The 14,008-nt window shown below is 35.9% G+C and overlaps 1 protein-coding gene across 2 annotated transcripts in view; it reads right to left on the bottom strand.

Moving 5' to 3' along the window:
- Positions 1-14,008, bottom strand: part of LOC136035028 (uncharacterized) — a 121,928-nt gene that overhangs the window by 18,767 nt on the left and 89,153 nt on the right. For both annotated transcript variants that reach the window (XM_065716620.1, XM_065716619.1), the window contains exon 11: positions 454-696. In XM_065716620.1, coding sequence (XP_065572692.1) covers positions 454-696 — 243 coding nt within the window. The remainder of the gene's footprint in view (positions 1-453; positions 697-14,008) is intronic.

Here is a 14,008-nt window from a genome sequence, read left to right as displayed (position 1 = left end):
CGAACAGCTGCCTGACTCATCTTTGATAGAGTCAAATGCAAACGCCTTGGAACTCCCCGGAGAAAGACCACGTAAGAGATGACACATAAGGAGGAAGACCACGTAAGAGGCGGCGGACGTTATCCATGAACTCATTAACCTAAGTAACGACCCAAACGAAGCTCCAACCCTCGCCAAAAACAGACCCCTCAGGAGACGAGAACTTTAATTCAAAAGATAGAAACATGATTGCGTTTATAATTTCCTTATAGCATATGATAAATTAAATGACTCTGATTTAAAATGAATGTTTTCTAGGAAAACTACACCCAAGAATATTTTAAGCTTTGCATTTGTAGTCACGAGCATTTACAGAAGTCAATTAAAATAAACTCCAGTCCTCCGTCAATGCAGTCTTTCAATCCCCATATTGGCCAATTGACTTTGTCAACTAAACATTACATTGCAACTTACCATTCTCCTGAGCAATGACTTCAGTAACAGCATCAGCCTTAGCGAAGAAGTCAATCTCGACAACACCTCTATTTTCCTTTCCATGGTACTTCAATTCATCTGGCTTGTAAAAGTCAGGGACAGATGAATTTCCAGCTTCTAAGCCAGACTTGGGAACGTGCTTATACTGTCCAGGCTCTTGACCTTTCGACCAAATGACGTGCATTTTCCCAGGCAGTATAGAATGGTCAGTTGGCTCCGATGCTGTGAATAAATATCACATAATACATGATAATACAATAAATTGTTAATTGAAGAGGTTCTGAAAGCGAGCTAGTTACTTTGGCATACTAATATCGTTTGGCAACCTCAGTTTCCAGGTAACCTCAATTCAACCTCATTGGCAGCTTTCAATCAAGCAGGAAAATGAATGAACTTGGTATTTTTCAGCTATTTTTCTCGTCTGGTGTGAGAAGGAATGGATCGCCATTTTATGGCTACTCAATGTTTTCAAAGGATTTTTCTTAGAATTATCTTTTTCTTTCTTTCTTTTTTGAAAAAAGGATAAAGGATAAACCAACATAGAACAACACTTAAATATATAAGAACTTGACGATCCTATAATCAATAATCAATTATCAATTCATGATCAACTACCAATTGATTAACTAATTACCAATGACATTAGAATATAAAAAAAACATCATCTCAGACCAATGATATAATATTTAGAGAAAAAAAGCATGAACCAAACATTGCTACATTTAAATACGCAAAACTTCAAAGATCAATTAATAATCTTATTATCATTCTATACAAAGACAAATGGAATACAGACAATATATTTAACAGTTTATTTGTAATTTAATTATTTTTACAAACAATATAATTTTCTTGCTTGAAACAAGAACATATCTCTTATGAAATTTTCTGCGATAGAAATGGATGTGATTTGACTTTAACTATCCTCTTCCTATGTAGCAATTTCAGTTAGACATAAACAATTATAAGATTGTTATCGTATTAGTATTATAGTATTATATAGTATTATTATTAGTATTATTATAAAGTATTATAGTATTATATAGAATCATAGTATTAGTACAGTTATACTAATAAAAAATTAGTTCCGCATACAAATTCATCCCATTAGGCTGTATTTTGGCATAAGTTTTATAAGTTACTAAAGTTGGGAGTTGTTTTTGTTATTTATTTGCCAACTATTCTAAACTGTTCTAATTCTGTCCTAGCTGAGTAGTTAGCGCAATAGACTTGAAATCCATTGTCCGTGAAGACGGGGGCTCGTGTCCTGGTTTCTGCTGGTTATTCGGTTTAGAAACGGGGGTAAGTGGCATGACTCTGTAAGCTTAGCCAGAGTCAACCCAGTTCTAAATGGGTACCCGGAGGAAGGGTGTGCAAAGCATAGGATGGCTCTCCCCCAGCCTCCCATTACACTCCCTGGTTGAGGGATCATGACACAAAGATCAGCACCACCGCTAGGGACTGTAAAGTCCAATATTGTATTCTTATTCCTTTTATTCTAATTTCCATGGTTTAAAACGTAAAAAAGTAAAAATTTATTATCAAGTTAGCAGTAATTTTTTAGGTTGTATTTCATAACCTTCTTTGGCATGCTGACAATGCTGTTCATCTAAAAAAAAATAAAAATAAACAATGGGTATCTATAAAATGTTATATTTAATTGCTGAAAAGTTTGGCTGTTAAAATTCCAAGGGCACTGAAAATGAAATCTTTCTGTTTGAATTGGCTGAATGGAAACTTACACAACCACATATATCTAAAAAACTGAAGAAATGGAAACTTAATTTTCAATGAAAAATATTTCCGGGTATAATTATGCAGTTTTTGGTAGTAGCCGGCGAAAATTTTAAAGAAACGGAAATGGGGTTAAAAATACGCAAGAATAGGCTAAATACTTTTGGTATAAAAAGCCTTAAGAAGGCGTAGCTTTCTTTTGAAGGCCTAATTGTCTCTGGGGTTAACAAACTATTAATGTATGAAATTTTGAGGGCAAAAATATTGCCCAAATTAGCGAATTAATTCGTACTCATCGTTTATATAATAAACACTCGAAAAGTGAACTTTCGATAAAGCTAATGAAATAAAACAAAATATGATGAAAATATAATACTTTATTAAGAAAATTATGAAATTATGACTTAGAATTATGTACCCAGAACGCAGAAATGTCGTCAAGAATCGCGTTAAAAGGAGGTCTTCCTTCTGCCTTTACTGCCGCCCGCCACATGTACTCTACTAAGTATGACCGTAAATGATGGCGGGATTGATGACCCCTTATCCTGGAGAAATATAATTGCTTGTTCTTCGGTCCCTGGCAAATCCCAAATCTTAATTTGAACATCCATGGTGAGACAGTATTTTCTATCACTAGTCAAAGCAAACTAACCGGTTACTATCCCATCTGATCTTTGCCATCCAAATGATCGACAGAATAAAGAAGTTGCTTGACCAGTTTCTTGTGTCGAAACTTCATAGTGTTTATTATATAACCGATAAGTACGAATTAGTTTAGCTTATTTATTTTCACGGTTTAAGATGGTGATACTTACGAAAATGTGATATTGTCCAAACACTTCACAATTTTGAAACAATCAAAAGAAAAATCTTATAAAGTCATGGTTTTCAGGGATGAACAGATCTAAGATGGATCAGGGACAAATATGTTTTTGCTTTGATGTCTCCTATACTTTCAGCATATAAACAGCGGAAATCCTCCTCCCTCCAATGGCTTATTTAGTTGCTGAAGAGCTCAGTGATAGCGCTATTTCTTTATTTTAGACATGCCACAAGTGGTAGACAGTAGCATCCCCTCAATAATTTTAAATGGTCCCATAGGGGAGTATACTATTGGAACTACTAGCCCCTCAAAATGTTATTACACACACCTGGGTCTGACGCAATACTATAGTGCACCTATAACGGTAGAGCACACCTGTGTATTACATAATAGGGTTTGTTTACTTCAAGACGTAGGTGTCTGTTACATAATAGGGGATGTTTTCTAAGAGATGTAGGTGTCTCTTACGTTAATTACTTAAAAATCTATGAGGGCCAGGAAAAAAACCTTCAGGGCCCCCACGACATCATGATTTCTTTGGCTGTTACGTTTTTAAGACATTTCAAGAAGAATTTTAGCACATCTTTATTCAAGACGTTTCAAGACATTTCAAGACGTTTTTGAAGACATTTTTCTACAATACGTTTTTCAAGACTTTTCAGGACATTTCAAGACGTTTTTAAGATTTTTTCTTCAAGAGATTTTTCAAGACATTTCAAAACATTTCAGGACGTTTCTTAAGATATTTTTCTTCATAACGTTTTCAAGACGCTTCAAGAAATTTCAAAACGTTTCTAAGACATTTTTTTCAAGGCGTTTTTCATGACGTTTCAAGAGTTTATTAAGACATTTTCTTGAAGAAAATTTCCAAGACGTTCCAAAACATCTCAAGATGTTTTTAACTTATTTCTTCAAGACGTTTTTCAAGACGTTTCTTAAGATATTTTTCTCAAGACATTTTTCAAGATTTCTGTGGTTATTACGTAATAAGGGAAAGTTGACTAATGTTAAGGATGACGCAATCTCGCATGACTTGTTTCTTCAGGGAGCTCGTGGGGAATCCTCGCTCGGAACTCAGGAGGGCGCACACGTGGGGTGTTACACAATGATAATGCACATGTGAGTGTTACATAATACTTTGATAGATTTCACTTTCTTTCAATGCGTTTTTTTTCTCAGGGAACCTTTATAATCTTAAGATTTTTTCCGCATAAAGATTCGACAGAGATTTTACCTCAACGGAATGGAGCGCTAGACAGCTGGAATATGGAACTATTTCTAATTCTTTGATTCGACAAAAAATTTCTACGTGATAACCAAGTCCATGCATGGAAAACTCCCTGTTCCGCTTTTATAGCATGATTAAATGGATAGCATGTTTCCAAGCCTTTCCACACGAAAGAACAAAAGCAAACCAACGCTTTTGATTTTTTAAATTAATAAGCACACCTGCCTGTTACAGTGTTATTAATTTCTACCGTGACATACACAGGTTAAGTTAGCAATTGAATCTGTGAGATGTTACACAGCATTGGCTTTAGATATTTCATTGCGTAAATTATTACGTATTGAAGATTCATCCTGGAACAAGAAATCTAAAGACTTAAGGTTTTTTTGACTTGCAAGTTTATTAATAAGAAAAATATTGTAAAATTATGAGATCACAAAAAAAGCAATTAAAACTAAGCAAATGAAAAAACAGAATGTTAAAAAACTTGATATAGGATAAAACATAAAAAAAACAAGCGTGAATTAAAGAAAAATGGGAGGCATTTAAAACAAATCCCAAGGAAGGGGAGGTGCTAGAGGTGAATTTGAGTCATATTAAGATATATTTCAGAGAGTTCTTAATGAAAATCCATCGTTAGTCCTATTCTATTAGACGTAACTACAAGAAAAAAGACATATTTTTACATTCGGTTATTTCTGAGAGGTTTTATGATGATAATTACTGGCACCCATGATAATTACTAAGGCATTTTCCAGATATTTACTTATTAAGAATCATGCATTAAATCCATTCGTTCGTGTTTTCATAAGGCATCCTAAACGTGATATACCATGTCAATTCACACAACCGTGCCACACTCTGACTGGCCCTCTGGCACCCCCTCATCATTCCTAAGACATTATCCAATATTGTCATCATGCTTGAAATCCCTTAGTTCATGTTTTCACAAGTCAACCCTGCGTGATAAACTGTGTCATTTCACGCCCCCGTGGCACACTATGGCTGGCCTGTGACATTCCTATGATACTAATTACCATTCCTAGGACATTCTCAGACACTCTCTTGATAAAAATCTTACTTAGAATCCACTTGCTGTTTGATTTTACAAGTCAATCTCAAAACCCCCTAGGTATTTTCAGTTTTTTTTTCTAAAATAAAACTATCGCTTCTCCTGCATCGCAGTTACAGCGATTCCAGTTCCAATTCCACTTCCCCCGCTTTTGGCCCCCTTACACCAATTCCAGTTCCAATTCTGCTGACTACGATCCGGTTCCCGTCCCATTCCCACTTCCACCTATTCTGGTTCCTTCAGTTCCGTCTCTGTTAATGCTTACTCCCTGATTCCGCGGTTTCCATGCCCCCAATTCCATCCCAAGCTCCATCGCTTCCAGTCCGAGTCCCAGTTCCACTGATTCTGGTTCCGTCACTCCCACCACTTCTGCCCCCTCCAATTCCACAGTTCAAATTCCACCAAATCTGCTCCAAGTTCTGCCGATTTAAACATTTCTTGTGCAGCTGCCTTCGTAGTAATGTATGGCTGATAAACGGCGCCCCAAGCGTTACCACACGTTGTGTGTGACCCCAAAATGGAATGTGTGACATTTCAAGTGAAAACATTTTATGATGTGGATTCAAAGCATTCATTTTATGATGATATTCCACATGCCATTATTTCAATAAAAAAATATTTTATTGCACTTCTTTTTTATGTTTGCATTATTTTTAGGGTCCGCTAACAACTTCAACGTTTAAAAGGTCTATTTAAAATTCAGAGAGACAAAAAAGGAAATTTCAGAGACATAGGAACTACTACCGGGCTCATAGGGGGTCTACTAGAGACTGAAACGGGTTAACAGGTTTTTTTTTGTTTTTTTTTTACCAAAGTCAGAGAGAGATGAGATGGATCTGGGGAAAACTTTTATAAGATATTTTCTTAGAGAATGATATAAACTTGTTCAAAACATAGAAATAAAGTCTTTCTTAGAGAATGTCTTGAGATATTTTCTTAGAAAAAGACACACACTTGTTCAAATCAAAGGAAAATAGTTCTTCTTAGAGAATTTTCAGAGAAATTTTCATAGAGAACAATATAAACTTGTTCAAAAATGAGGAAAATAGTTCTTCTTAGAGAATTTCTAGAGATGTTTTCTTAGAAAATTATACAAACTTGTACAAAACATTGGAAAATAGCCCATTTTAAGAAACCTGTCTGTTTTACAGGGTTTTTGGAGACGCTTTCTTAGAGAATAATAGAAACTTTTTTCAAAATATAGGAAAATAGTCCTTGAACACTAAAAGTACCACCTCCCACAATGCGGGTACCTGCAACCCACCTATAATTAACCCAGGTACCTACAACCAACGTGTCGCACCCAGGGTACCTGCAACCGACCAGTTTTAAGAACTAGAAAAACAATATGATTCTTACGGGAATTTCATGCAAACCTGCACCATTTTAAAGGATTCAACCTTTTTCTTACATATTAGTAGGTTAGGTTAGCCTAATCTAATCTACGCATGCTAGGTTAGGTTAAGCTAGGTTAGATGGCACACCTTGAAATTCCCATAGGAATCGTGTTATTTTTAGCTGTTAAAACTGGTCGGTTGCAGGTACCCAGGGTGCGACACGTTGGTTTTAGGTACATGGGTTAGTTACTGATCGCTTGCAAGTATCCAAGCTGCGAGACGTGGTACTTTTAGTGGTAAAGGGCTATTTTCCTACGTTTTGAACAAGTTTATATCATTGTATAAGAAAACATCTCTAAAAAAGACTATTGTTCAATGTTTTGAACAAATTTAAATATAATTCTCCAAGAAAACATCTCTAAAAATTCTCTAAGAAGGACAATTTTCCTAAGTTTTGAACAAATTTATATCATTCTCTATGAAACATCTCTAAAAATTCTCCCAAAATCCAGCTCATCTTTCTCTGACTTTGCTTAAAAAAAACCTGCTAATCCATCTCAGACTACAGCAGAACCCTAATGAACCTAGTAGTACCTATGCCTCTGAAATTTCCTTTTCTTGCCTCTCTGACTTTTGAACAAGCATTCTAAATGTTAGAGTTATTAGTGTACCCTAAAAATAATGGAAACATAAGAAAGAAATGCAATTTGTCCGAGGGGCACCGTGTGTCAGCCATAGATTACCACGAAGACAGCTGCATACACGATCTCGGAATCGGCAGAACTTGGAGCGAAATTGGTGGAATCGGTACCGTGGGATTGTGGGGGGGAGTGGCCCCGTGTCAGAAGGGTAATCAGGATGCAGGGGAAGCGGAATTGGATATAGTTTTATTAAAATAGTAACTGAACATACCTAGGGGGTAATGAGATTGGCCTGGAGTTGCTGTAAGCGGAAGCCATGATTTTTATTAAGCATGATTTTTCTTAGGAGCATGTATGAGAATGTCTTAGAAATGATAATATCATAGGCATATCACGGCCCAGCCATAGTGTACCATGACGGCGAAAATTGACATGGTATATCACGGAGGGTTGGCTTGCGAAAAAATGAACCAGTGGATTTAAAGCATGATTTTTAACATGAAAATATCTGGAGAATGTCTTAGGAATGATGAGAGGGTACTAGAGGGCACGAGAGGGCCAGTCATTGTGTGGCACGGTGGCATGGATCAAAATGGTGTCTCAGGTTTAGGATGGCTTTCGAAAACACAAATCAATGGATTTAAAGCATGATTTTTATCATGAAAACATCTGAAAAATGCCTTTAGAATGATGAAGGGTGCCGTGTGGCATCCATGGTTTGCCATGGTGACATGAATTTTTTTGGACTAACACGTTCTACAGCTTAAAGTTAAGTTGGGAAGTATTAAAAGATTTTTTTCGGCCAAGGGGGACTGAAATCTAGCACCCAGTCAAGAAATGAGGCATTTTCATTAAAACCTTTGAGAAATATCTCTTATTTTGCCTTAAATTTACCTCTAATAACAACCCTTTCCCCGAAAATAAGTCAAATGCCTTGTGCTCCCCTTGAATTTACCAGTAATAAGTCACCCCTTGAGTTTTCCTACTGAAAGCTCTCAAAAATGTTCTCTTCATATTATTTAAATTTATCTCTAACCAGATTACGCAAAATAAAAATAGGAAATATTATTTCGAAAATACAATATGATTCTTACGGGAATTTCATGCAAACCTGCACCATTTTAAAGGATTCAGCCTTTTTCTTACATATTAGTAGGTTAGGTTAACCTAACCTAATCTACGCATGCTAGGTTAGGTTAAGCTAGGTTAGATGGCACACCATGAAATTCCCATAGGAATCATGTTATTTTTAGCTGTTAAAACTGGTCGGTTGCAGGTACCCAGCTTGCGACACGTTGGTTGTAGGTACATGGATTAGTTACTGATGGCTTGCAGGTATCCAAGCTGCGAGACGTGGTACTTTTAGTGATAAAGGGCTATTTTCCTACGTTTTGAACAAGTTTATATCATTGTCTAAGAAAACTTCTCTAGAAATGACTATTTTTCAATTTTCTGAACAAATTTAAATGTAATTCTCCAAGAAAACATCTCTAAAAATTCTCTAAGAAGGACAATTTTCCTATGTTTTGAACAAGTTTATATCATTCTCTATGAAACGTCTCTAAAAATTCTCCCAAAATCCAGCTCATCTTTCTCTGACTTTGCTTAAAAAAAACTGCTAATCCATCTCAGACTACAGCAGAACCCTAATGAACCCAGTAGTACCTATGCCTCTGAAATTTCCTTTTCTTGCCTCTCTGACTTTTGAACACGCATTCTAAATGTTAGAGTTATTAGCGTACCCTAAAAATAATGGAAACATAAGAAAGAAATGCAATAAAATACTTTTACTGAAATAGTAGTATGTGAAATAGCATCATAAAAATAAACCCTCTGAATCTATCTCATAACATGCTTCATTATGCTTTCTCTTGAGATGTCACATATACCATTTTACAATCATAAACAACATGTGATAATTCTTGTCCGAGGGGCACCGTGTGTCAGCCATAGATTACCACGAAGACAGCCGCATACAAAATCTCGGAATCGGCGGAACTTGGAGCGGAATTGGTGGAATCGGTACCGTGGAATTGTGGGGGGGGGAGTGGCCCCGTGCCAGAAGTGTAATCAGGATGCAGGCGAAGCGGAATTGGATATAGTTTTATTAAAAAAGTAAATGAACATACCTAGGGGGTAATGAGATTGGCCTGGAGTTGCTGTAAGCGGAAGTCAGAAGCGGGAGAAGTGGAACTAGAACTGGAATTACTGTAATTGGGATGCAGGGAAAGCGGAATTGAATAGTTTTATTTAAAAAATCTGAAAATACCAAGGGGGTAATGAGATTGTCTTATAAAAATACAAAGCAATGGATTTTAAGCATGATTTTTCTTAGTAGCATGTATGACAATGTCTTAGAAATGATAATATGTATCATAGGCATATCACGGACCAGCCATAGTGTGCCATGGCGGCGTGAATTGACATGGTATATCACGGAGGGTTGGCTTGCGAAAAAATGAACCAGTGGATTTAAAGCATGATTTTTAACATGAAAATATCTGGAGAATGTCTTAGGAATGATGAGAGGCTACTAGAGGGTACAAGAGGGCCAGTGATTGTGTGGCACGGAGGCACGATTTAAAATGGTCTCTCACGTTCAGGATGGCTTTCAAAAACACAAATCAATGGATTTAAAGCATGATTTTTATCATGAAAATATCTGAAAAATTCCTTTAGAATGATGAAGGGTGCCGTGTGGCATCCATAGTTTGCCATGGTGACATGAATTGTCTCGGACTAACACGTTCTACAGCTTAAAGTTAAGTTGGAAAATATTAAAAGATTTTTTTGGCGAAGGGGGACTGAAATCTAGCACCCAGTCAAGAAATGAGGCATTTTCATTAAAACCTTTGAGAAATATCTCTTAATATGCCCTAAATTTACCTCTAATAACAACCCATCCCCCGGAAACAAGTCAAATGTTTTGTGCTCCCCTTGAATTTACCAGTAATAAGTCACCCCTTGAGTTTTCCTACTGAAAGCTCTCAAAAATATTCTCTTCATATTATTTAAATTTACCTCTAACCAGATTACGCGAAATAAGAAGAAAAAATATTATTCAGATGTGCACTTGTCAACCAGGAGTACATATTCTTGACTCAAAGAAACGAGACATTTTATTAAAAACTCTCAGAAATATCTCTTAATATGGTTTAAATTTACCTCTAATAAGTCACATCTCGGGCGTTCCCATTAAAAGCTCTCAAAAATGTCTCGTAACGTGGCTTTAATTTACCTCTAACAAAACTATACAAAATACTACTACTACTACTAATAACTCACTGCAGCACCAAGCCGCCTGAGGCCCCTATACAAAATATGAAGAAAAATATTATTAACACATTTGCTTGTCAAGCAGGAATGGCTAGTATTGAATCAAAGAAATGAGGCATTTTCATTGAAACCTCTCAGAAATAATACTTAATATGGCAGACATTTACCTCTAATTTACAACCTCTTGGAATTGTTTGCTAGAGTGATCCAGTCACATATTGTAACGGTGGCGTAAGTATGCATAGTCATGGCTCAAAGAAACGTTGCATTTTCGTTAAAAACTCTCAGAAATAACTCAATTCGAAAATGTGTCTCTTTTTTCTAATAGGTGCGTTTAATTAGAACAATAGAAACGACTCATTTTCACTAAGACCTCTCTGAAATATCTCTTAATATGACTGAAATTTACCTCTAATAACAACCCTCCATCCAAAACCTTTCCCGAATCGGAATTGGTTGCTACATCCCCCGTCTTTCTTTAATTCACGCTTGTTTTTGTTTGTATTTTATCCTATATCAGGTTTTTTCACGTTTTGTTTTTTGTATTAATAACCTTGTATATATAAAAAAGCCTTCATTCTTTAGATTTCTTTTTCCAGGATGAATCTTAAATACGTGATCATTTATGCAATGAAATATCTAAAGCCAGTGCTATATAAAATCTCACAGATTCAATAGCTAACTTCACCTGTCTAAGTCACGTGTAAAAATTAATAGCTGTAACAGGCAGGTGTGCTTATTAAATAAAAAAAATCAATGGCATTCGTGTGCTTCCATGCTCTCATTGGAAGGGGTTGGAACCATGCCATCCATTTAATCATTTTAGAAAGCAGGACAGGAAATTCTCCGTGCGTGGAATAGATTATCACGTAGAAAGTATTCTCCGAATCAAGTAATTAGAAAGGGTTTCATAGTCCGGCTGTCTAGCGCTCCATTCCATTGAGGGCAAATCTTTTTCAAATCCTAATTTGGATAGAAATCTTTATATCATAAAAGTTCCCTGAGAAAAAAAAACACATTGAAACAAAATGAAATCTATTAAAGAATTAAGTAACACGTGTGCATAGTCATTATGAAACACCCCACGTGTGCGACCTCCTCAGTTATAAGCAGGATGTCCCCATGGGCCCCCTCAAGAAACAATTCAGGCGGGATGGCGTCCCTATTATGTAACATACAGGTATACTATACCGTTACAGGTGCATTATAGTATTGCGTAAGACCAAGGTGTGCGTAATAACATCTTGACAACTAGTAGCTCCAATAGTATACCCGCTATGGATCCATTTAAAATTGTTATGGGGTTACTACCACAGACATCAGTTGCTTTTTTAATCTGGTTTTAATTTATTGTTCCAGCTCACTTTTATCCCTAGTAAAAAAAAAAATCTTTTCAGAAAACGGCAACTACGACCAAGGAGGTACGCAGGAGGGAATTCGAGCCAGCCTCCCTCCTCCTCGCCCCAAAACAATCTTAAGTTTTCCAGAATTTTTGAGAACCTCTTAATGAAATTAAAATGAAATCTTTTCTTTTATCATTCCCAATCCCCCTAAGAAAATGAACGTACGTTTTGTGACTATGACCATTTTTCATGGCTGCTCAGTTTAGGGAAATGAAACCTTACTGAGTCGCGGTTTCCAGAGTCAAATTCATCATTCTTACAAGTTTACATATTTGATTTTCTAGAATCCCTCTGTGAGTCTAAATAAATATGGTCATCTGGTTTAAGTTTTTCGTCTCTGTTCACTTTTTGTGGTTCATAGTGGGAGAACATGTTTTGCTGCAAAGTTTTTAGTCTCATTTTTAATTTATTAAAATGAATCCTTTTTAATTTCATGACTAAGTTTGGCATAATGTTTCTTTAGGGTATCTAAAATTATTTTACAAATTATGTATGTCTGAAGTATGACCGAATCCATTGTTTTTACGATAAATATGAAGTAAATATAAAATAGATGTTCCCTGCTTTTGTCTTTTTCTCACTTTATAGTTAAGGTATACAGCCAGGAAAGGAGTGCCACATGTAGCACGAAAGCGCTATTTTAGCACTATTTTATTATATATAGTACTGTAGCACGCGCTCAGGGTTGCCAAAATAGTGCCAAAATAGCAAGCAAGTGTTATTTAGCACTATCACGGTCAATTTTTTGATTATAGCACCAAAAATCACTTGGTAGCACGCAAATTCGGGCAATTGTAGCACTTTAGGAACTAACTGTGGTGGCAGCCCTGAATCGGGGTTGCCAACTAGCACACTTTTCGTGTGAAATGCACTCTCTTTACCTCAGAGGGGATGTAGAAGAGTGAAAATCATTCTTTTTGGGTGTTAGTTTTTATTCACTTTGAACGTCAGTACTGGGCAACTTCGTCAGGAGTATAATTAACTCAAGAAACAGGGTTAGCAACTTGCAGACTTTTCGTTTCAAATGCACTCTTTTATTCCTCAGAGGTGGTGCGCAAGCAGCGACAGCCTTGTGCATGCAAATTTATTTTACTTGCACTCTTTTTTTTGCAAAAATCGCTCTATTTTGGTCTTGATTTGCGCTCTTTTTGGACATCAACAGTTCGGCAACCCTGCCCTATAAACAACTGTAAATTCATATGGATTTGGCAACCATTTTAGAGTATTAAAACATTATTTAGAAATTCTGATTATCTTATAAACATCATTAAAATTCTGAATTTCTCTGTTTTTACGACAAGTGTGAAGCAAGTTAAGAGATATGTTTTGCTGCACATGTTTTCCTCTCGCTTTTAGTTTACTTCCTTTTTTTCATGACTTCGTTTGGAAAAATATTTTTAAAGTAATTAAAATCATTTTACAAATTATTAGTTTCTGAAGTTTATGACTCTGAATTCCATTGTTTTACAATATATATGAAGTAAGTATAAAATAAATGTTCCCTGTACATGTCTTTTTCTCAATTTAAAGTTACACATAATACTTTTATTTTCTACAACTGGTTTTGGTAGTGGTTTGGACTGCATTTGGCAAATAAAGTAAAGTATTTAAATATATGTTAGAAATTCTTAATATTTAATTTTGGGTTATGAATTTCTCTGCTTTTATGACAAAACAAGAAAACGTAGTGAAACCAAGAAAAAAAAAGAAGTAACTGACAGTCAGTGAAAAAGAAGGAAAATTGCAAATATTTCGACCGAGGCCTCCACTCACCCTTCCTCAGTGCAAAAAGAAGAGATTTTGCAATGAGAACTACTGCGCTTTTACTATTACTACTACTAACAACTCACCGCAGGACTAAGCTGCCTGAGGCCAACAAGGGTACGCACGCTCCGATTGTCAGTTACGTGTTTTTTTCGTTGTACAACGCTTTCTCGTTTTGTCACTCTTAGCCAGTGTGGTCTCAGAAATTATATTTCTGTTTTACAGAAATTGTTAAGCAAGTATATAGAGTTTATCC

Source organism: Artemia franciscana, chromosome 13, assembly GCF_032884065.1.
Source record: "Artemia franciscana chromosome 13, ASM3288406v1, whole genome shotgun sequence".
NCBI classification, from domain to species: domain Eukaryota; kingdom Metazoa; phylum Arthropoda; class Branchiopoda; order Anostraca; family Artemiidae; genus Artemia; species Artemia franciscana.
Note: the sequence above shows the minus strand (reverse complement) of the source record. Positions and strands in the feature narration are given on the sequence as shown.